At 52.7% G+C, this 18,636-nt stretch overlaps 10 protein-coding genes across 10 annotated transcripts; 2 read left to right on the forward strand and 8 right to left on the reverse strand.

The window, feature by feature from the left end:
• Positions 1–246: 246 nt before the first annotated feature.
• Positions 247–1,539, reverse strand: VC83_08881 (uncharacterized protein). Its single transcript, XM_024472422.1, has 3 exons — positions 1,121–1,539; positions 631–1,043; positions 247–531 (listed from the first exon to the last, which is right to left on the reverse strand). Exons 1-3 carry the CDS (start codon positions 1,298–1,300, stop codon positions 444–446), a joined length of 681 nt encoding a protein of 226 aa, XP_024320091.1. The 5' UTR covers positions 1,301–1,539; the 3' UTR covers positions 247–443.
• Positions 1,540–2,043: 504 nt separating this feature from the next.
• FCY2 (purine-cytosine permease) lies at positions 2,044–2,737 on the forward strand (the record flags this gene model as incomplete). The annotated part of the gene is made up of 2 exons (XM_024472423.1): positions 2,044–2,301; positions 2,533–2,737. The coding sequence occupies exons 1-2, from the start codon at positions 2,138–2,140 to the stop codon at positions 2,735–2,737; spliced, it is 369 nt and encodes a 122-aa protein (XP_024320094.1). The 5' UTR covers positions 2,044–2,137.
• Positions 2,738–3,151: 414 nt separating this feature from the next.
• VC83_08883 (uncharacterized protein) lies at positions 3,152–3,646 on the reverse strand (the record flags this gene model as incomplete). Its single annotated transcript, XM_024472424.1, has 2 exons — positions 3,152–3,379; positions 3,533–3,646. 2 exons carry the CDS (start codon positions 3,644–3,646, stop codon positions 3,152–3,154), a joined length of 342 nt encoding a protein of 113 aa, XP_024320093.1.
• A 658-nt stretch (positions 3,647–4,304) lies between these two features.
• VC83_08884 (uncharacterized protein) lies at positions 4,305–5,018 on the reverse strand (the record flags this gene model as incomplete). Its single annotated transcript, XM_024472425.1, has 1 exon — positions 4,305–5,018. The coding sequence occupies exon 1, from the start codon at positions 4,962–4,964 to the stop codon at positions 4,305–4,307; it is 660 nt and encodes a 219-aa protein (XP_024320096.1). The 5' UTR covers positions 4,965–5,018.
• A 375-nt stretch (positions 5,019–5,393) lies between these two features.
• On the reverse strand, positions 5,394–6,711 carry VC83_08885 (uncharacterized protein; the record flags this gene model as incomplete). The annotated part of the gene is made up of 2 exons (XM_024472426.1): positions 5,905–6,711; positions 5,394–5,841 (listed from the first exon to the last, which is right to left on the reverse strand). The coding sequence occupies exons 1-2, from the start codon at positions 6,036–6,038 to the stop codon at positions 5,394–5,396; spliced, it is 582 nt and encodes a 193-aa protein (XP_024320095.1). The 5' UTR covers positions 6,039–6,711.
• A 182-nt stretch (positions 6,712–6,893) lies between these two features.
• On the reverse strand, positions 6,894–8,154 carry VC83_08886 (uncharacterized protein; the record flags this gene model as incomplete). The annotated part of the gene is made up of 4 exons (XM_024472427.1): positions 6,894–7,051; positions 7,151–7,530; positions 7,621–7,709; positions 7,792–8,154. The coding sequence occupies 4 exons, from the start codon at positions 8,152–8,154 to the stop codon at positions 6,915–6,917; spliced, it is 969 nt and encodes a 322-aa protein (XP_024320098.1). The 3' UTR covers positions 6,894–6,914.
• Positions 8,155–8,451: 297 nt separating this feature from the next.
• On the reverse strand, positions 8,452–10,477 carry VC83_08887 (uncharacterized protein). The gene has a single exon (XM_024472428.1). It carries the CDS (start codon positions 10,207–10,209, stop codon positions 9,127–9,129), a length of 1,083 nt encoding a protein of 360 aa, XP_024320097.1. The 5' UTR covers positions 10,210–10,477; the 3' UTR covers positions 8,452–9,126.
• Positions 10,478–11,393: 916 nt separating this feature from the next.
• Positions 11,394–14,222, reverse strand: EAF3 (Esa1p-associated factor). Its single transcript, XM_024472429.1, has 5 exons — positions 13,813–14,222; positions 13,260–13,515; positions 12,092–12,363; positions 11,926–12,041; positions 11,394–11,855 (listed from the first exon to the last, which is right to left on the reverse strand). The coding sequence occupies exons 1-5, from the start codon at positions 13,965–13,967 to the stop codon at positions 11,677–11,679; spliced, it is 978 nt and encodes a 325-aa protein (XP_024320090.1). The 5' UTR covers positions 13,968–14,222; the 3' UTR covers positions 11,394–11,676.
• Positions 14,223–14,385: 163 nt separating this feature from the next.
• On the forward strand, positions 14,386–15,461 carry VC83_08889 (uncharacterized protein; the record flags this gene model as incomplete). The annotated part of the gene is made up of 2 exons (XM_024472430.1): positions 14,386–15,096; positions 15,210–15,461. Exons 1-2 carry the CDS (start codon positions 14,800–14,802, stop codon positions 15,459–15,461), a joined length of 549 nt encoding a protein of 182 aa, XP_024320089.1. The 5' UTR covers positions 14,386–14,799.
• A 310-nt stretch (positions 15,462–15,771) lies between these two features.
• Positions 15,772–17,220, reverse strand: VC83_08890 (uncharacterized protein). Its single transcript, XM_024472431.1, has 3 exons — positions 17,069–17,220; positions 16,198–16,946; positions 15,772–16,122 (listed from the first exon to the last, which is right to left on the reverse strand). Exons 2-3 carry the CDS (start codon positions 16,911–16,913, stop codon positions 16,077–16,079), a joined length of 762 nt encoding a protein of 253 aa, XP_024320113.1. The 5' UTR covers positions 16,914–16,946; positions 17,069–17,220; the 3' UTR covers positions 15,772–16,076.
• Between the last annotated feature and the right edge of the window lie 1,416 nt (positions 17,221–18,636).

Raw genomic sequence — 18,636 nt, forward strand, 5'->3', positions numbered from 1 at the left:
AAGTGTTTTGTTGATCCCGGGATGTGAGATATTTAGGAGGGAAGGGGAACGTAGGGACAAAGTGCGGGACAAGGGGATGAAATAGGAAGGGAGGGGGGTCATGGGACGCAATGAACAGTGGCGTGTTGATTTAGAACAGGCCATTGTTGATTGTGAGCCCTGTGTTCTGTGGTCGAAGGGTCCAGATAGCCTCAAAATCACTCACCCTCGCTGTCAACAAATCATCCCACATCAACATTTAGCCCCCCCAAAACGCGCGGTCTTTGAAACATGATCATACAATCTCATAAGAAAGAGTAAAAAAATCGATTAGTCGAACTATCGCATCGCACCAGGCTCCAAACTCTCAAACTCCAAAGAGGCGTCGCCCCTTAAATAGGGGCGATCCTCACGCACGCACAATATCTAGGCCGTATATACATCCCAATCCCACGCTTCCCAATCTACCTGAACTTGCTGACAATGACTGCAAGAATGAGTAGCACAAGCACCGTGATAATCGCAATCGTAATAATCTTATTCGTCGCCATCCTACCACCAAAATCAGCTCGGGCGTCAATGCTCCCCTTCCGTATCTCCCCACATTGCCTCCCCCCATAATAACAATTGTAAAAGAAAAAGTGAACTCACCTCCTTGCCATCCCCTTGAGCGTCTTGACACTCCGATCCACGTATCCCTCACTCTGCAATAGCGTTTCATGCGTATGATCAATCACATGCCTCTGACGATGCAGATCCGCCAGCGTGCTCGCGCCAATATCCTCCGTCTCGTTCGCAAGCCTCTGGCTATCCCGCAGCCGCTGTGTCGACCGGTCTAGTCGCTCCGTCCCGCTCAGAAGCTGCTGTCGCTGCTCCAGCTGTACGTCCCCGCCGCTTGGATCATCGGCGTAGCGCGCACCGAAGAGGGCCGCGCGGTCGTTCGACAGGTTTGCAAGTCGCCTCTTGGCGGAGTCAGTGTCGGTCTCGTGGTTGCGGAAGCGCTGGTTGATCTTCGTGCGTGCCGCGGAGGGGATATTGGATTTCTCGAGACGCATTTGGTCGAGCTATGAGGGGTTAGTCCGGGTCTCGGGCTACTGCGCAAAAGATAAGGGGCGGAGGGATTGAAGGAAAGGGGACGTACGAGTTCGTTTGCCTCTTCTAATGCGCGCTCGGCTTGAGAGATGGCAGCCTTGCGCGGCTCGCCCGAGAGCTCTGGGATCTGGTCGAGCTTCTGGTTTAAATCCGCCTGCACAAGCTTCAGCTCAGCCTCGTAGCTGCTGAAAAGCTCAGAGCCGGCATCGGTGTCGAGGGGGTTCGCCATGGTGGTGGTTGGGATGTTGAGAGTTCGAGGTTGGGGGGGCTGGGTGTATTGAGGGCTGCCTTGATCGCTGGTGTAGCTACTGTGGTTTCCCAACTGCCCTTCAGTCGTGGGAGCGCCGATTGTGAGGATAAGACTGCTCAATGAGGAGAATAGAGTCGCGAGTATTTCAGGTATTAAATGCTATGGGATTGTAGAGGAGCGCGGGGAGTTGTGGTTCTTTGATGGTTTACCTTGAGTCCTGGCCATGACGACGACTGACCTTGAGACCTGCGCTTAACTCGAACCCGCGCTTCGGCTTCAAGATTATCCTTTAGCCGGTCAACAGACCAGGGCCAATACAGCGCTAAGCCTAATTGCGTGTCTGCGGCTGTGCATATATAGATAACTTAATATTTAACTTAAGTTAACTTAACTTATTCATTTTCCATTATTATCCATTATCAAGATGATTATTGAAACTTGCCAGATGTCACAACAGGAAGAGGCTGGTCCCGCCGTGGTGACTGTGAAGGGCCAGCTTTCAGGACTGTCCCCCCACCAGACCACCACGATGGAAGACTTGGCTCTTTGATACATGCATTTGCGGCCTTGCCTAGCTGGTTTATTACCCCAGATTCCGAGGTGTCGGAGAGTTTAGACAGTACTCTATTAGAGCCATGTCCCGGGAGAGTGCCACTATGTGGGCTTCTTACTTCCTCTAGAAATTGGCGCACTTTACTAAATACAGTTGAATTAGACATGGAACATTCATCTACAGACCAATCTTCTACTCAGAATGCCATTTTAACTCTATAGAAGTATTACTCCGTAAAGCAGGCCTAGATCCTCTAAACTTGGATGATTCAAACTCGACTAGGGTACGACGTTTTGAGAACTATATTGACTATGAACGGAACACTTGGAAATGACCTTGAGAAGCAAGCCAACGAGGAGCAGCAACAAATTGAAGTTATGGATACGATTGCCAGACACCCCACGGTGGCTGTTCCGTATCTGGATAAGTTTGTGGCGTGGAGGTGTGGGGGTGGGGGGATGCGGTGGAGTATTGGGGGGGTTGTGTAGTGGAGGGGGGGAGGAGGGAGTTCTCTGTAGATAGTTAGATCTACTACATATTGGTTAAGGGTAAAGGGGGGCCGGGGGGGACAAGGTCATTGTTCCAATGCAGTTTATGAACCGATGTAATGTGAGAAAGTGATATTATGCGAGCTACAAATATTTTGACTTGTCGATAGGAAGTTCCCAAGTCCCATAGAATCCTGGCTATGCGTCATTGGTATGGTAACTGGTATGAGCCAGTCGTGGTGGGTTGGACCTATTGCGCTGCGCGCTGGTTCTGCGCCCTTCGGCGGCGATCTGGGCTTTGAGTTGGGCTTTGGCTTCGCCTCGGCCTCGTACTGTGTCTTCCGCATGGTTGAGCTGCGCGTCTTTAAGCGCTAGGCGTGGGCGCTGTGTGGGAGGGGTGATGCACCACACGGAAGGAGATACCTATTCAGCTTTACACCCCACCATCCAAAATAGAACCTTGGGAGCACCATCTGGCGAAGTCCAAAGGCCGCACCGAATGTAGAGAAGAAGCAGACCGTCAGGACTGACAGAAGGTTGAAGAAGATAAACACCAATGCTGCATCCACAAATCCCAAGTCGAACACGGCCTGGCCCAGCACCCAATTGTGAAGGACGGGACAACCATGTTGGCAGCCAGCCACTATGATAGATGCACGATAAATCAGAGACACTTAACGTAGTAGTAGTCATGAGAGGGAGGGTAAAAATGGGTGTACCATGGATCCAATATTCCAGTACAAAGTATCCGTCCTCTCATCCTCTGGGACTCGCTCAATACCTCGTACTTCAACTTTCATCTTCGTCCCCATTCTTGCGAGCCTCGCATACATCGAGTCGCCCTTTTCTAGAGCAGTATCCAGCCTTAGCAAGCTCGCAGCCGTTGTTGCAGCCAGTGAACATCTGGCACGAGTGAGCAGTGTCGAAGCAGCTATTCTTAATCGTAGCCGTATCACCGTAGTTGGAGTTGATACCCGCCAGCGCCCGAGCGGAGGAGGAAAACGGCGTCGGCATCGCCTGGGGTTGTTAGCTGGGTGATTTCAAGGCGGATTTGAGGGGGTGGGGGGTAGATATCTTCCCTCCCTCAGCCTGCTCATTACAAGCCCCGCTCCCGCGATCATACTTCGCCCATCCACCATCGAAGACTTTCCTAGCAGCCACCTCAATGACCTTGCTATTCGTCTTGGTCGAGGTAGCAGTCGGCAAACCACCGGTATACGCATTACACGCCAGCGCGGCAGGAACCAGAGCCGCGAGGCTCGCGAGCTTGGCTAGGTTGACCATTGTGAGCGGTGATTGGGATGTGATTGACAAGGTGAGCTTGGATCGACTGTGTCAGACAAGGAGCAGAGTGGCGATCAGTCGGGTGTCGGGGACGGTTTATGTAGCTCCAGCTCCGGAATCAATTTTCTCATGAACCCCCCCCGCCGGTCCTGGAAAGCCCGCCCAGAGCCTGCCCAGCAGCTCAGATAATGGGGATGAATCAACCATCTCTCCTCCTATTGCGAGAAAGTTCCTGATAATCTCCGTTCAACACCCACCTGCGTGGAGAAAATTGAATTTCTCATTGGAGGAAATAAGTGTCACAAGGTTTTTTGAGGAGTTTTTTCTTTCTTGCTTTATAGGTTCTTGGGACGTGCGGTAGTTGGCAGCTTCGACAGCTTGCTGCCAGTTTTTTTGGCTAATTTATGCTTGTACATATGGCTTTTTTTTCCCCGATTGTCGACTTTAAACATGGGTTAGCTTTTGCGGGGTAACAAGACGAGGGACGACCTATTTGTTTTTAGAACATCCGGAAGTCAAATCAGTGAACTTACCTTTCACCCCGCTTCCTCACTTCCCACCCCTCTCTCGCCTTCCCGCCCCTTTCATCACATCTATCACCTCCCCAACCCCCCTCCCTTCATAGCCCTCTCACCTCCCCAAAACCCCCATCATACCCCTAACCTCCTCCCCACACACCACCTCCCCCCCCAACAATCCCCGACGAATGAAACCACCAACACCCCGTCTCCCTCACCAAAACCTCCAGCACCTCCCTCCTCACTCCTCCTCCCGGCATTATCACCAGCCCCCTCTCCCCTTCCCCGTCTCCAAAGGTAGGCAAGTTCCCATACCCCCCCACCACATCCCCCTGAATCCCCCCAGACGTCAAAACCGTCTTGAACCCGCAGGCCGCCACTTCGCGCACCGCGGTGTGGTAATCACTCGTCGCGTCGACTGCGCGATGGAATGTACATGGCAGCGGCCTCGCTAGGTCGACTAACGACGAATTCCTCTCCCCATCCACCACTACCACCCCTCCCTCCTCCTGTTTCAGGATCCCGAAAACAAATCCATCAGCCAATCCCCTAAAGCGCCCAATATCCTCCTTCATCTGAGCAAACTCTTCATCACTGTAAATAAAATCGCCGCCGCGGGGACGTATCATGACCATCACGGGGATCTTAACCTCTAGCTTGATTGCCTCGAGGTCGGAGAGTAGCGGGGTCGTACCGCCCACCGAACGGTTAGCGCACAGCTCAATACGGTCTGCGCCTACGTTGGCAGCGATGATGGCCGAGGGCGCGTTGAAGCAGGCGATTTCGAGGTATTTCTTCATTTTTTGGGTGGTGTTGGTGGTGGCGGGGTTGAGGTCCGGAGGCGGGGTGGTGAGGTGGTGATTGGATATGTGGGGGGTTATCGGCGGGAACTAAAATGGTCGCTAGCTAGAGGGAGGGCCACCCCGCAATTTGAGGGGGGTGTCAGTTTCAGGGACGGAAAGGTTGTTGCCCCTCGTTTTTTTGGGGGGGGGTTCTGTGGGATTAGTTAAGGTTAAGGTTAAGGTTAGTTTTTAAGGTTAAGAGTTATAAAAAAATCCGAGCTCTTGTTGGGGGATTGATTAGGATTTGATATCATGCACAGAGTGTAAAATAATGTAGAGGTCGTAAACGAGCGTCTTAATTCATTAATCCATCTATCGACGTGTAGCTGTTCTGTGTTATTACTCCCCTCCCCTCCTCATCTCGTGGTGTTGTCACAATCCCCGGTATTAAACCATAGGAATCGCATTAGCATCCTCCTGGACATCAACCCCCTTCCCACCCTTCCCACCCTTCCCACCCCCACCAAACCCTCCCCTCGCCTTGACCATATCCACCGTCATCCCCGAATTAACCTTCCTCCAAACAACAACCGCATACACCCCCATCCCCAACGAGATAAAACACAACACCGCCGGAAACGTAACAACAAGATAATCATGCGACCCATACGCCTGCTTCTCGCTCGTAATCCCAATAACCAGCGAGATCAGACTCAACACCGTCACCGCCGCATTCCCGAGCAGGAAAATCCACGCCGTGAGCCGGAAGTGCGCGAAGAGAACGATGTGCAAGATGATGACGAAGGTGCTGATGACCCCAAAGCTACCGACGCTGGCGTAGACGCGCTCGGTGTAGGAGTTCATGCCTGAGTCGGTGCCTTCGTAGATGGAGAAGCTGGGGAAGGGGGGGGGGGGTGTTAGTACATGCTGTAGTGGCTTTGAGGGGGGGGGGGCGTACCCGTAAAACATGAGGTGCCAGATAGCGACGAACGCAGCGAAACCGAGCTGGATGGTGAAGAGCGGGACGATGAAGCTTTTGCGCCATGGCGCGTGTACGCTCGGCGGACGGGAGACGCTGGCCATGTTTGACATGTTGTAGGTGGTGGTGGGGTGGAATTAAATATTACTTTGATTTTTGAGTTATTGAAGGATTCGCAGAGTGTGCATCATGCCGTATGCCAAGTCCTTTGATAGACGGTCGCTAGACAAACTGATACCGTGCTATGTGCAAATGAATCCTTCGGAATTGTATTTTTAGGGATTCTAGTTGTCATTCCTCGGTGTCGTCCCAGTGCTTCCCCAGCATGGATCACAGCCTTCCCGAGACTCTTGGCCCACGACACAGACATGGTGTCGGCGTGGTTCAGCCTGATTGCCTGTAACGGTCTGTAAATCCAGAGGCCGCGCCAGCGAACCCGCTCCTGCCCTTCCCAACTTAGCATTATCCCCCGCCATCACGCGCCTGACATTCCTTTGACGGCGCAGACCCTCTAGGCGACGAGATAAACATCACAGCCGGCGCTGCGCTTAAGAGGAAGGGGTTTAGTGTTAGAGCTGCCCATAGCTTGAGCTTGGGGGAGGCGCTATTGTGGGTTTGGCATATTGAGGAGGGTTGAGGGTGGCTGCGGTGAAGAAGCGCGGGAAAAGCTTGTGAGTTAGGCGACGATGCACCCAAACAACACCACGATATCTCACTCCAGCCTCCAAGAACGCATGTGTATAGTCCAAATATTTTAACCCCCCAACCCCCTGACCCATATCTCATTTACACCCCAACCAACTATTCCTACACACATCCCATCTAACCCAGCCACCCCCCCCCCCGCCCTTTCCGGCAGATGCAAGCAAGCACCGCTATACAACGCCGACACAAAGATTTAGATTTCTGCAAAGGCCCCCCCAACCGAGCCACCCGTCCTGACCCTCCGCCCCCCCCCCCCCCCCCCCCCGGGGGCAACACTCGCTTCTTCACGCCGCGAGCCCAGCGGCTTTCCCAAGCGTCCCGCTCCCCCGGCTGCTGAAGATGGACATTATTCCGAAGCCTACGTAGAATAGGGCTACCGGGTACGCGACGAGGCCGCGTGCGCTCTTCATCCTCCCGATAACTATTTGCACTCGTTAGCTCAAACCGCCCCCAACCCCCACCCAGAACTGCGCAAAGGATACAACAAAACAGCAAACCCAGGCAAATAAACAGAACTCACCACAAAACATCGCACTCGAACTCAACGTCGACCAACAAATCGCCAAACTCGTCAACGCATACCCCATCACGCTATCCAACGGCATCGCAATCCCCAACAACGACGTCAATACCAGCGGCAACAGACAATACCCCAGCACGCTCGCGCTCTGGGGGAACGTAAGGGTACTGCTCAGATGCCCCCCGCGGTCGTCGCCGCCGCCGGGGTACCCTGCATTCCCATGTCCCCCCGCAGCCATGTGTGCGGGTGATGCGCGGCCGGAGGGCGTGTCGGGTGTCATGAGGCTGAGGATTGTGTGGAGGGCGGTGGAGCCCATGAGGGCGAGGCCGTAGATGTAGCCGAAGTGGACTTTGCCGCTGAAGAGGAGGAAGGTGCCAAATCTGGAAGGGGGGTGTTGTTAGCTTAGACCTTCGACTTGATGGGGCGTAGTAGTAATTCGTTGAGCTTGCGCAAGCGAAGGGGGGGCTTACAAGAAGAAGAACAGAATCGGACCTGCGAGATCAGAGTCATCCATAATATGACTGTCAATATGCACAAACGGATTCAACACCGCCAGCGTCTATCACACCATTAGCCCACACATCCCTCCCATCACAACAACCTTGCGCGCGCATCACCACACCCAGGGACAAAAAACAAACCTTAACCTTAATATGCCCAAAATTAACCCCCAACTCCTGCTGCAGCGGCGGCTCCCCCTCATACCCCTCCGTCGAAAACGCCGCCAACCACCCCGTCCTCAACCCCCCCTGTTCCCCCATCCGTCCACTCACCCTCGCTGCACCCGCACCGCCTACTCCGGGACTGCTGAACCCACCTCCCGACCCGCTGCCGACGCCGTAGCCGCCCATAGAGCCGGTGGGGGCGCCGTACCCGCCGTACCCCCCGGATTGTGCGGAGGAGGCATCGTGGGGGGAGGGGGCGTAGGAGGTGGGGTAGAATTGCAGGTTTTGGGGGGAAGCGTTGTTGTATTGGTCGGGGGGGGGGGCGTAGTGTTGTGACATCTTTGGGAGAAGGGTGCGCGCGGCTGGGTGGGCGAGCGTTTCGTCAAGTATTTGTAGATGTGTGATTGATGCTCGTGAGGGTGATGTTTGAGGTTGAGAGTTAAGAGTTTGTGAAGTGTTCTGTGAGCTGTGTGGTTGGAGCTGGAAGTTGAGGTCTGGATCTGGATGCAGTTTGGGGACAACGAGGCGTCGGAGGTGAAGATTTTCCGGCCGGGATGGGTTATAAGATTGTACGAGACCTTCAAGTTAGAGGAGGAGAAGACGGCCTTAGCTTGTTCAGTTAGATATTAATTACTTGTCAATTGAATATAATGTCTTGAAATATATGAACTTGCTAGATCAAAAATGCTGATAGCTGATATAAGTCCTCCTGCGCACGCCGACGCCATTTTAGCGGCATAGAGTTGTCTTCCAACGGGTCTACCCCGCCGCCATTGCCGCCGCACCAATGATACAGACAGCTCCCTTAGTCCTTACCGCCGTTTCTATTCACATTACCCGTTCCTGTCTACTTCTCATATTCGCCTGATCCAAGTGAGATAACGGACCACTTTCCATATCCCTATATATCCAACCCTAACAGACCTCCCCCTTCATAGCCCACCCCCATCAACCGTATCCTCTAGCTGCCCGTATGGTTCTACAACCAAGACGATTGCCTGTGCGTCCCCCCCTTCTGTGCTGTATCATACTAACTGGGGGGGAAGGAACCTAGTGTTCGCTGTGCGAAGGATGGTAGATGTGATGGGAAATTTCTGCGTTGTGCACAGGTAGATGTGTGCGTGGGTAGACGGTTTGATTATTATATAATAATGTAATGTCCTACTACACGCTTCCCGGATCGCAACAACTATGTGCTGTGTTTATCCGCCAACATAACTCATAATTCATATCCCCCCCCCTTTGCACCCTCCCCCCCTATCGGCGCCGCGACTACCACCATCGGCACCGTCGGTATATACGTACTCGGCCTCAGAATCTCCAACCCCCCCTTCTCCCCTCCGTCTCCTTATCCCCCCTTCCTCCTCCCCTCCTCCCCAACCCCAATAGTCCAAACCCACGCCCTCTTCTTCTCCTTCTTCCTCTTCCTCCCCCCACCTCCTCCTCACCCAACCCCGCCATCCGCCTTCTCATCTCCTCAAACGGGCCAGGAGTCTGCCCTCCATCCCTCGTAGCCCCATCATACGCCAACACGGCTTCAATCCCCGTCTCTGCCTCAGCCTCCGCCTCTCCATCAACCCCCGCGTCGTCTTCCCCAAGTAACTCAACGTGTGGCCGCACGTACAGCTCTGTCGTTATCGTCTGCGTAAGAGGGTCATTATAGCCCACTCTCCTCCCCCCTTTCTCTACCGTCGCTACTGCATCCGCTGTCCTAGCCGGGAGGGGTGAGTTGCGGAGTATAGACCGTAAACTCTGCGGGTGCGTGTAGGGCGCTTTATATGGCGTTGAAGATCCCGTTGTTGCTCGGCGGGGTGTGCGTGGTGACGAGGGGAAAGGAGATGGTGCGAGGGTGGTGGGTATGGAGACGTTGATGCGGCGGACGCGGGAGGCTGTTGCTGTCGTGGCGTTGGTGCCTGTAGATGATGTAGATGAAGGCGAAGAGGGGTGCGCAGACTGCGGAGGCTTGAATGTAAATGGCGCCTGTAGCGCTACATCCGGGTGAGCCGTAACAGGCGTGGGAGCCTGCGTCGTCGGGGTATCGGGGTAAACAACTGTAAAGGGACCCGGTGTCCGGATGCAATGAGATGGAAGGAGCGCCGTTTGAGGCGCCGCGCTTGCTACAAGGCGTAGCGATTTCGGCCGTGCAGTGTTGGCCGAAAAAGATGCGGTCGTTGTGGGCGCGGCGGACATGGGGAGCGGCGAGGCGGGCGAGATGGCAACGGCGTAGGCGTTGGAGAGGGTGTTGAAGGCTGTGGGGGAGGGGGGATCGATGTCGGCTTTGAGGGCTGTGGAGGACTCATTCAGCGTCATCGGTGCGCTTGGAGTTTTGATCTGGAGGGATAGTCGGGGCCGTTTGGGTGGGGAGGTGTGCGACATGTCGGCTTGGTGGCTCATGATGCTAGCATTCTAGAGTCGGCGTCTCGTTTAATGAGGAATTCGTGAGGTTGTCGTTGGTGTAGGTGTGCTGTACTGGCGACTTCTATCCGTCGTAAATGGAGTGATCCAGGTCGTATCGAGAGTCCGTCGAGGCGTAAGGAGGATCCGGCCTCTGCTGACTTGATATATACGCAATCGAGCCGAGTCGATCGACTTCTTTCTATATGAGAGATCCTCAACCGGGCACTGTCCTCCCTATCGAAACAAACAAGATAATGAAAACGAAAAACTGGAATGGAGGTGGAGTCAAGCGCGGGCGGGATGTATGTATATAACCAACACCAAGGCAGGCCATGATTGATCGCCACCACCACCGCCGGCCCAACCAGCACTGCAAGGGTCCCATCCAACAGGAGCGCTACCGCTGTCCCGCTGTCTCGACCCCTTGCTGATTCGCAGGATTCCTCCAGCACCACAGTGCAGTGCACAACAGACGCGGTATGACCACTTTCCCTCGCCTTGCCTCTACCCAACGAAAACCCTCCATACATGCCCATACAGGGCTCTTCGTGGACGTCATCCCACAATGTCGCAGACACCCCTCCCCCTCCCCCCCCCTTCCGCAATCCACGGCCACGAATTTCATCCCCCCTCTAAGCGCCGGAGAGGGATATTAATATCCCCCACCCATCCCGAAGCGTGGTTGTGCGAGCCAATCAGCGGGGCTTGCGGGGGTGCGAAGGATGTGATGGGGCGGACTTGTACGCGCCAAGCCTGCGGGTGTTCGCTATCGCTTCAGTGCGTTTCTATTTGCTGGGGGGAAACTTGGATTTAGCCGTGCAAGACGGGGGGACGCGGCTGTCGGCTCGGGTTGGTTAAGGCGGAGGAGTGAGGATGGATGAGGGGGCGGGTTGGGTTGGGGGGGTTTAAGATTAGTCGCGCGGTGGAGACGGGGGGGACGGGGATTTTCCGACGGTTTGGAAATAGAAGAATGGAAGGAGTCGAAGGATTGTGGTGGGGATGAGTGGGCCATCGTGAATTGCTGGTAAGCTTCATTTTTAGACTTTGGATCTGTGCTGGGTTACCGAATGTCATCGCAAGTAATTAAACCTACCCTCACTCAGCCACGAAGAAATCCAAGGATGATCACCGCAATTGACCATCACCATAAACACAACCATCATCACACACACATTCAGTAACTCATTTATTTGTGATCCTAAACAAGCAAGAAGTCTCCAGATAGGCAAGAATCACATCCATAGAACCCATAAATCCCATGAAGCCCCCACCCCCCTTCCAACGACAGTTCAGTCACCCAGATCATAAAGATCAATCTCAGAAATCGCAGAATAACCCTTTGCCTGGTATAAAAACGCCACCCGAATCTCGGTACGCCTCGCCATGCCAGTCCAAACACCGAAAACACCATCACGCCGATCTGAGCGCGTGTTGAGAAGAACAGAGGCCGAAAGACGGAAGACTCTAGTTACCGCGCGCCATGTCGATGTACGACTGGTTGGGGGTCTCGTATTCGGCGACGAAGTACTTCTCCAGGTTTGGCTTCTTGACCATCCAGTTGGTCAGTTTGATGATCTCCTCGCGGAGGTGGCTGACGGACTGCTGGTCCATGTTGGTCTGGGCGATGAGCTCAGGGAGAGAAACTGGGGTTGTTAGTGATTTGTTTGATTGCGGAAAGGAGGGGAGGGGAGGGGTGAGGAGAAGAATGCTTACCCAAGAGACGGCAGAGATGCTCCGCACCGTAGGTCTGGTTGGCGTTCTTGCCAGCCATGTCTCCAGTGGGGGCCTCCCAGAGCTGGGTCATCTCGAGGTACTGAGCACGCTCGAAACTGTAGAACATTAGAACAGTAAACTAGATCGAAAGGATGAGGGAACTTACCGGTACAAGAGAATTCTACCCAAGCACTTGTCAAAGTACTCGCGAAGACCAGCGAGCATCTCCTCAAGGATACTGGCCTCAGGGCTACCGGGGATGCGCTTGGGCATCTCATCATCCTCGTAATCCTTGAGGATGCTCTCAACCGGGTGAGCAGCCGGCAGAGGAACCAACTGCTGGTTCTTGGTGACGTTCTCCCAGTCATCGACGAGGATCGCCTTGATGCGATCTGGGATCGGGAGGCTGATAGCTGGGCGGTCAAGGAACCCATCCTCCTGTACATTGAATCGGGTTAGAAAATAATGAAGGTGTCTGCTAGCAAAACAACGTGTGAAAGTAGCGCGGTGGCATGGGCGGTCCTCCTGGAGTCCGATTGAACCGTTGTGGATACGCTTGATGGCCTTGCGCATTCTAGAGGTGCGTTCCTTTGGGTCCTCAGGATCTTTGTCGCTGGATGATCCATCGGAATCAGTGGGCTGGGTAGGAGCTGGCTCGTTGGGGACGATGAGGGTTTTCTTCTTCTTGAGATCGGATTTGGGAGGGGGGTGGGGAAGAGTGATGCTTTGCTTGACTCTGCCAGACTTGGTGAGGTATTGGTAGTCTGGTCTAGGAGGCAGCTTGGAAAGGAAGTCCGTGGGATGTTGCGTGGTATCCAGGAGGAATGCCATAAGTGCAGGATTCTTTGGCACATAATTGGCAATGTGTGCAGGTACCTCTGGGACCTTCTCGATGGGCAAGGTAAGAGCAGCCAGGCGCTTAGCAACTGGGTCATTGGGAGGTAGACATTTCTCTACACCCTCAGCAAATGGGTTGGGTCTCTTGCTAGATCGGGTGATCGTCTTCGGTGGATTGTCCTTCTTGGCTTGCGACATGATGGAGATGTGCTTGGGGTTGTTGTGGTGAAGCTCCAATTTTAACTTGTTGGAAATTTTGAAGTTTGTGGGCGTTGGGGTTGCGTGGTAAACACAACAACCCCCTTTCCGCCACGTTCCGCGAAGTTGGCGGAAATGCGTACTTGGGTACAAGCGTACATCTCGGCGGTATACAACACGGTGGAATCCAGATCCAGAGAGTGGTATTGGCCCACCGGAGGCCTCCAGGAAGACAAAGAATCACCCCACAAACTTGGTGGTGTCTCTAGAAATAAAGCAAAAATAAAAGATTCACATACCTGTTCGAGATCGTAATCTCTAAGGCGCCTCGGGGCGCGTCCTCCTCCCTGAGCGGCCATGCTGCCACGCTCCTCACTGCCACGGGCAGAGCTGAAGTCGGATCCGTTGGCACGGCCCTTGGTCTTCGCGGACTTGGAGGCAGATGGAGCTGGCTTGCCCTGGAGAGCCTTCATCTGCTCGTGGAGCTGAGCGGCAAGTTGCTTGTTCTCTTCGGTGAACTTGCGAACGCGATCTTGAGGAACCCAGTCGTCCCAGCTGTAGAAAGACAAGTTGTGTTAGTTGGATTTCTTTTTGCCACCCCTTGTTTTGTAGGTTGTGACGCACGGACTATAGGCCCAAGAGGGAAGAGTCTCGACTTAACTAAACATGAAGTCCACACATTTATGAACAACCAATTGATGAAATAATGATTCACAACAACGGCAGCAGATGTGTACACGAAGACAAAACACAACTCCCAAAGAGACAAAAAGACAAAAAGACACCACAACATAATACCACAAGTACAATAAACACAAATGACAGAACTGAAATCTCCCCATAAGTACTTACGTGTTCTTCCATCCCTTGTAATGGATCTTGTATTGCCACGAACCCCCATCAGTGGCCCTGGAGTCCAACACCTTGGCTTCATAAAGCATCTCGTGATGGAAGCACAGAACACGCTCATCCTTGACGAAAGGAGCCACCGCTTTAGCTGGAGCCATTGCCCAAAGTGCCCTAGGTGGGAGGCCGGAGTTCTTCTTTCTACCCCTGCGGTGATGTTAGAACGTGAAGAAGGCGGAGAAATAAAGATCCCCAAGAACGTGAAGCTGTGAGGATGTGTCTTAAAAGGATAGTATGATTGCTTGAAGGGGGGGAAAGAAGGGTGATGTTGTGTGTTTGGATGCTTGGTGATGTGGAAAGGAGGTCTTTCAAGACTTCGTTTTCCCGTGACTTTTGGGGGGGTCGACGCGTGTAGGAAACACGGCGGCAGAAGAAACAGAAAGACAAGAGACACAAGGCAAGGCTCAGGGCAAACTTACATGCTGTCGGATCGGAAGATCTTGAGGCCGAAGGGCTTATCGATTGTAGAAATTTGGTCCGTGCGTTTTGATATTTGAGGGTACGCTATAAAGCCTACCTCAGCCTCGTCGAGGGGTAAACAAACGAAGAAGATCAAAGTAAAGATCAATGAAAGGTTGATGAAACAACAGCCACCAAAGTCGCTGTTGAAGAAAGTTAAAGGTTGAAAAAAACAAGAAGGGAGGAAAAGAGAGAAGAAGAAGGAGCAAAAGGGTAGTAAACAAAGAACACCTCTCGCCTCGCCCGCTACGCCCGCTACGCGCTCTGAACCGGCCCCGACTGTTTTAGGACGTACTCTTTCCGCCAGCTTCCGGCGTGGGTCCGCGGGAGATCACACGCACGCCGAGAGGAAGGTATATCGGAGCCTCAGGCCGACGAGGCGGCCAAAGCGGCAACTAAAGCGGCAGCTGACCTATCCACGGAACTATTTGGAAGAAACCTCCCACGCCGGGTGCATACACACACGCTGCTGCCATGCCACCACCCACTGAATCACAAATCCTAACCTCCTTCCTCATCCCCCCCTCCCCCCTCCCCGTCGTCCTCCCTCCCACCGCCTTCGCCGCCCTCTTCCCCCCTTCAACACCGCAAGCGTCAATAGCGCATCTCTACCGCCTCCTAAGCCACCACCGCGCTCTACTTACGGACGCTGTGAAATCTGATATCGAGGATGAGGCGAAGAGGGGAGTGGCGCAACGGAGAGCAGTGGTTAAGACGAGGAGAGAGCAGGAGAGGGGGGAGGATGATGAGGAGGTGAGGATTGAACGTGCTGTAAGTATATCTTTTCTCTTCATTATCACTACCACTACCACTATCACACTCTCTTCTACCCCCCCCCCCCCCCCCCTTTTTCCCTCGAAGAAATAAACTAACACCCCCCCCAGCTCTCAACAACCAACCCCGCCCCCCTCGCCCACCCCCGGCACCACACTCTCCGCACCATCCTACCCACTCTCGACACGGCAACCGAGGACATCGAGACTGAAGTCGCGCTTCTGGAGCTAGAGGCTGAGACGCTGTTGGCGGGGATCAGGAATACGGTGGGGGGGTTGAGCGATTTGAGGTATGGGAGGTTTAGGAATCAGGAGGTGGGGGAGGGGGTTAGGGGGGGGTTGGAGGGGGGTTGGAGGGGGTAGCTGAGATGTTGGGGTGGTGGGGTTGGGTGTGGGATGGCGGGTTGATGTTGCTGGAATTGCGGAGGAGGGTTTGTACTGGGTGGAATTGGGAGTTGTGGACCTGAGAGATTGTGGCTGTAAGTCGCTGCGTGGAGTAATCGGGTGTATAGGCGTGGATCAATATCTGGCAGGCCGTGTTTGTTGGTATGGGGAAATGGGAAGTTTTACAAGATCGATTTGAAGCTACCGTGGAATAACGAAAAGTAATGGCCGAGATAAAAAGGCGATAGACTGGATTGACGGGAACAGTAAATGACAGCCAGCGAGTCGTTATAAACACGATTGACACTACAGAGGCAAAGAGTGCAGTTATCTACGTCACAAACCAAGGTCACACAACCACACTCGACTATAGCATCCTCAAGACGAAACACACGCCCAAAACTCTCGAATTAAAAGTATGATGATACCTACCACGCGACTACACCTTTACATTTCCCTCCCACCCTACTACCGTGGCTACCTGTGCCCGTGAAGTCGCGTCCTTGGCCCTAATACTGCATTTGTATAAAAGAGTTAAAAATATATAGTAAAGAGCGAAGAAAGATCTGTCAAGTCGTCTCTGGAGCGAGACATTTATCTTGCTGGTGCTGGTGCTTGGCGGCCTTGTTCACGGCGGCTCCTATGATTGCGTTAGTAACGAGAACTGGACAAAATTGCTACGTGATAAAACAGAGCAAGAGGAGGGAGGACATACATCATAGTGCGCGAAGCGAAAGAGATCAGGATCATGAAAGCCCAGTTTGGCAAGATGTTGAAAGCCCAGATAACCCATCCCGTAACGAGGTCCAGACCGTACTGCTGCGCAGTGCCATGGAACGGGTGAAAGTGCCCCTCATACGCCGGCCTCTCCTTCCAGCTCTTCGTCGCGTGCAACTTGACCAGATCCATCGCCGTAACAGTCGTAGTATTGAACCCATGAATATGCACCTCCGTCTTCGCCGGCGGCTTATTAACCTCAAAGATATACATCAGCGGCGCCCCGGCGGCCCACGAGTGACACAGAATCGGCTGATGATCGCAGTTGATTAGCCCCAGATGCGGCGCCGTCGGATCCGCCTTGAACAGCAGCGCGCTCTCATTGAACGCCCGCGTCAGCTTATCGCAGTTGCCCCAGCACGTCTTGTTGCCGGCTGTGAGCAGCACCCACCACTCCTCGGGGCCGGTGGAGGCGGGGGTCACGCTGTTGATGAGGGTGGAGCGCCAGTTGTCCAGCGAGAGGACGTCGATGTTGTTCCCGCCAGCTTTAGCGAGGGCGGCTTCGGCGGCGGAGAAGGTGTTGGTGTGGGGGATGAGGGAGTAGGCTTTGTCGAAGTAGTGGAGCGCGGTGTCCTGGAGTTGTTGGAGGGGGTCTTGGGTCTCGGCCGCGGCGAGGAGGGGAAGAGCTAGGAGGGTGAGGGCGGAAAAACGCATGGTTGCGGGTTGGTAGGTATTAAATGAAGGAAGCTGTTGGTGCCTTGGAGTCAGTTATATGTACGCGATAGGCGGCAGTGACAGGAATGGATGGAGGAATGGATGGGGATAGATAGCTTGTCAGGCGCGTCTGGTCTGAAACATATTTGACGTACCTTGAGGGTAGGTATATTAGAAACGAAAATACAACAACCTCCTCTCACAATTAGATAAATAAAGTAAAAAGGGGTTGAAGGTTGAAGAAGCTGGTGAGAAATATAGAAATTCTCTAGTTAAGATGAGAAGAATTAGGGGAGCAGAAAGTGGATGAGGTGGAAAGTACAGAAGCACAGAAGCACCGCGTTTCCTACCTCATCTCTGTCCTTTCCTCATTCAGACCATGTGATGGAGCTGATTGGCTGGGAGAGCTGTTCCCCACAACTTCGCTAATTTACCCGCAATGCGGCTACAGTAAAGCACCGTTATAACAATGCATTTGCTGCCACCTGAATATATCGTTATAATGATAATATCGTTATAATGATAATATCGCTATATTGATTATTATGTAATCCAACTATCTAACGTACTTTGCACCCGTGACCCTTGATCCAGTGCCTCAAGAGCGAATTCTAAACGCTCGAGGCCTCGTAAATACTCTGATTGAAGAGCCTCTTGTGTAATGGTGGTTGCACCAGATGTGAGAATCTAGCCACCCAAGGAAGGGATGAATTTACTAAGACAACACACTGTCTTAGGAAAAAGAGCCAAAGGGTCGTAGCTTAGACTATTCCACAACGCAGCAATCAGGTGTGTGATGTAGTGAAGTGGTTCAGACAAGTTGCAACAAATGTTGAGTCTGGGAACTCAGGGGTAAGTCAGAGGTTAACACCTCATTGACTTTTCAGAAACAAGGAGTAACAAGATGAATGCTTGGAAGCTTGGAAAAGACGTGGAAGTATGTGATAGTCGATTTACTGTATTGTCTGCTTGCCCTTTCTTAAGGAAAGGGCAATCCTATTTATGCTAAAGGAGTGTAGTTCTCTCATTTTCCAAGACTTTCCATGACTTACCAGGCTTGGTAACTGTAGTCGACGTAAGAGAATCCCATAGAACCATCTCTTAGGTTCGTAGCCTATAGGAAGTAAAAGGAGGTCCAAGGTCAGAGTACCCCTATAGACAAATTATGTCATAGACAAATTATGTCATAGACAAATTATGTCATAGACAAATTATGTTATAACTTAACCAATCTTGTGGGTAACTAAAGAGCGATGACATGTAATGAATCATAGAGGTTCGTAGGAGCTTTTAGAGCTATCGTTCATGCTCCTAGGCCTCTAGTTGGTAGAGATATGTCATGTGGTAGTATGAGTGATGTCATGTAATGAATCATAGAGGGTTGTAGAGATATGCTATGTGGTAATATCGGCCCAGTAACTAAGGAGCGATGACGTGTAATGAATCATAGATGGTTGTAGCAATTGTTGAGTAGTATTGCTCTTGTTGTTGGTGTGATAAGCCAAAATATGTATAGTGACTTGTAGGTTTGAGGAGGAGATTTCTAAGTTTGCTCTTGAGTTTGATAGCAAACTGAGTGCAACGAATGTCAGTATGACATGATACCCCTCTTAAGGACGTTTGTTAGCTGTGTGCTTGCCCTTTAGCCAGGTGGCTTTCTTAGAAAGAAATTCTAGAATCAGCTTGGATGCATTTTTTAGATTTCTCTTAGGTTCCCAAGTGT

This window comes from Pseudogymnoascus destructans, assembly GCF_001641265.1.
Source record: "Pseudogymnoascus destructans isolate 20631-21 unplaced genomic scaffold scaffold_30, whole genome shotgun sequence".
In the NCBI taxonomy this organism is placed as follows: domain Eukaryota; kingdom Fungi; phylum Ascomycota; class Leotiomycetes; order Thelebolales; family Thelebolaceae; genus Pseudogymnoascus; species Pseudogymnoascus destructans.

What these genes read in the sequence shown, in the direction of transcription:
- VC83_08890 (XM_024472431.1), bottom strand. Translation starts at nt 16,913, where the DNA reads ATGCGTTTTTCCGCCCTCACCCTCCTAGCTCTTCCCCTCCTCGCCGCG. An exon ending in TTCGCTTCGCGCACTATGAT is followed by an intron (nt 16,123 to 16,197) that starts GTATGTCCTCCC and finishes ACGCAATCATAG; the next exon opens with GAGCCGCCGTGAACAAGGCC.
- VC83_08887 (XM_024472428.1), bottom strand. Translation starts at nt 10,209, where the DNA reads ATGAGCCACCAAGCCGACATGTCGCACACCTCCCCACCCAAACGGCCC.
- VC83_08881 (XM_024472422.1), bottom strand. Translation starts at nt 1,300, where the DNA reads ATGGCGAACCCCCTCGACACCGATGCCGGCTCTGAGCTTTTCAGCAGC. An exon ending in TAGAAGAGGCAAACGAACTC is followed by an intron (nt 1,044 to 1,120) that starts GTACGTCCCCTT and finishes AACCCCTCATAG; the next exon opens with CTCGACCAAATGCGTCTCGA. An exon ending in CTCAAGGGGATGGCAAGGAG is followed by an intron (nt 532 to 630) that starts GTGAGTTCACTT and finishes TTTTGGTGGTAG; the next exon opens with GATGGCGACGAATAAGATTA.
- EAF3 (XM_024472429.1), bottom strand. Translation starts at nt 13,967, where the DNA reads ATGGCTCCAGCTAAAGCGGTGGCTCCTTTCGTCAAGGATGAGCGTGTT. An exon ending in GAGATTACGATCTCGAACAG is followed by an intron (nt 12,364 to 13,259) that starts GTATGTGAATCT and finishes TTCAATGTACAG; the next exon opens with GAGGATGGGTTCCTTGACCG. An exon ending in GCATCTCTGCCGTCTCTTGG is followed by an intron (nt 11,856 to 11,925) that starts GTAAGCATTCTT and finishes TAACAACCCCAG; the next exon opens with TTTCTCTCCCTGAGCTCATC.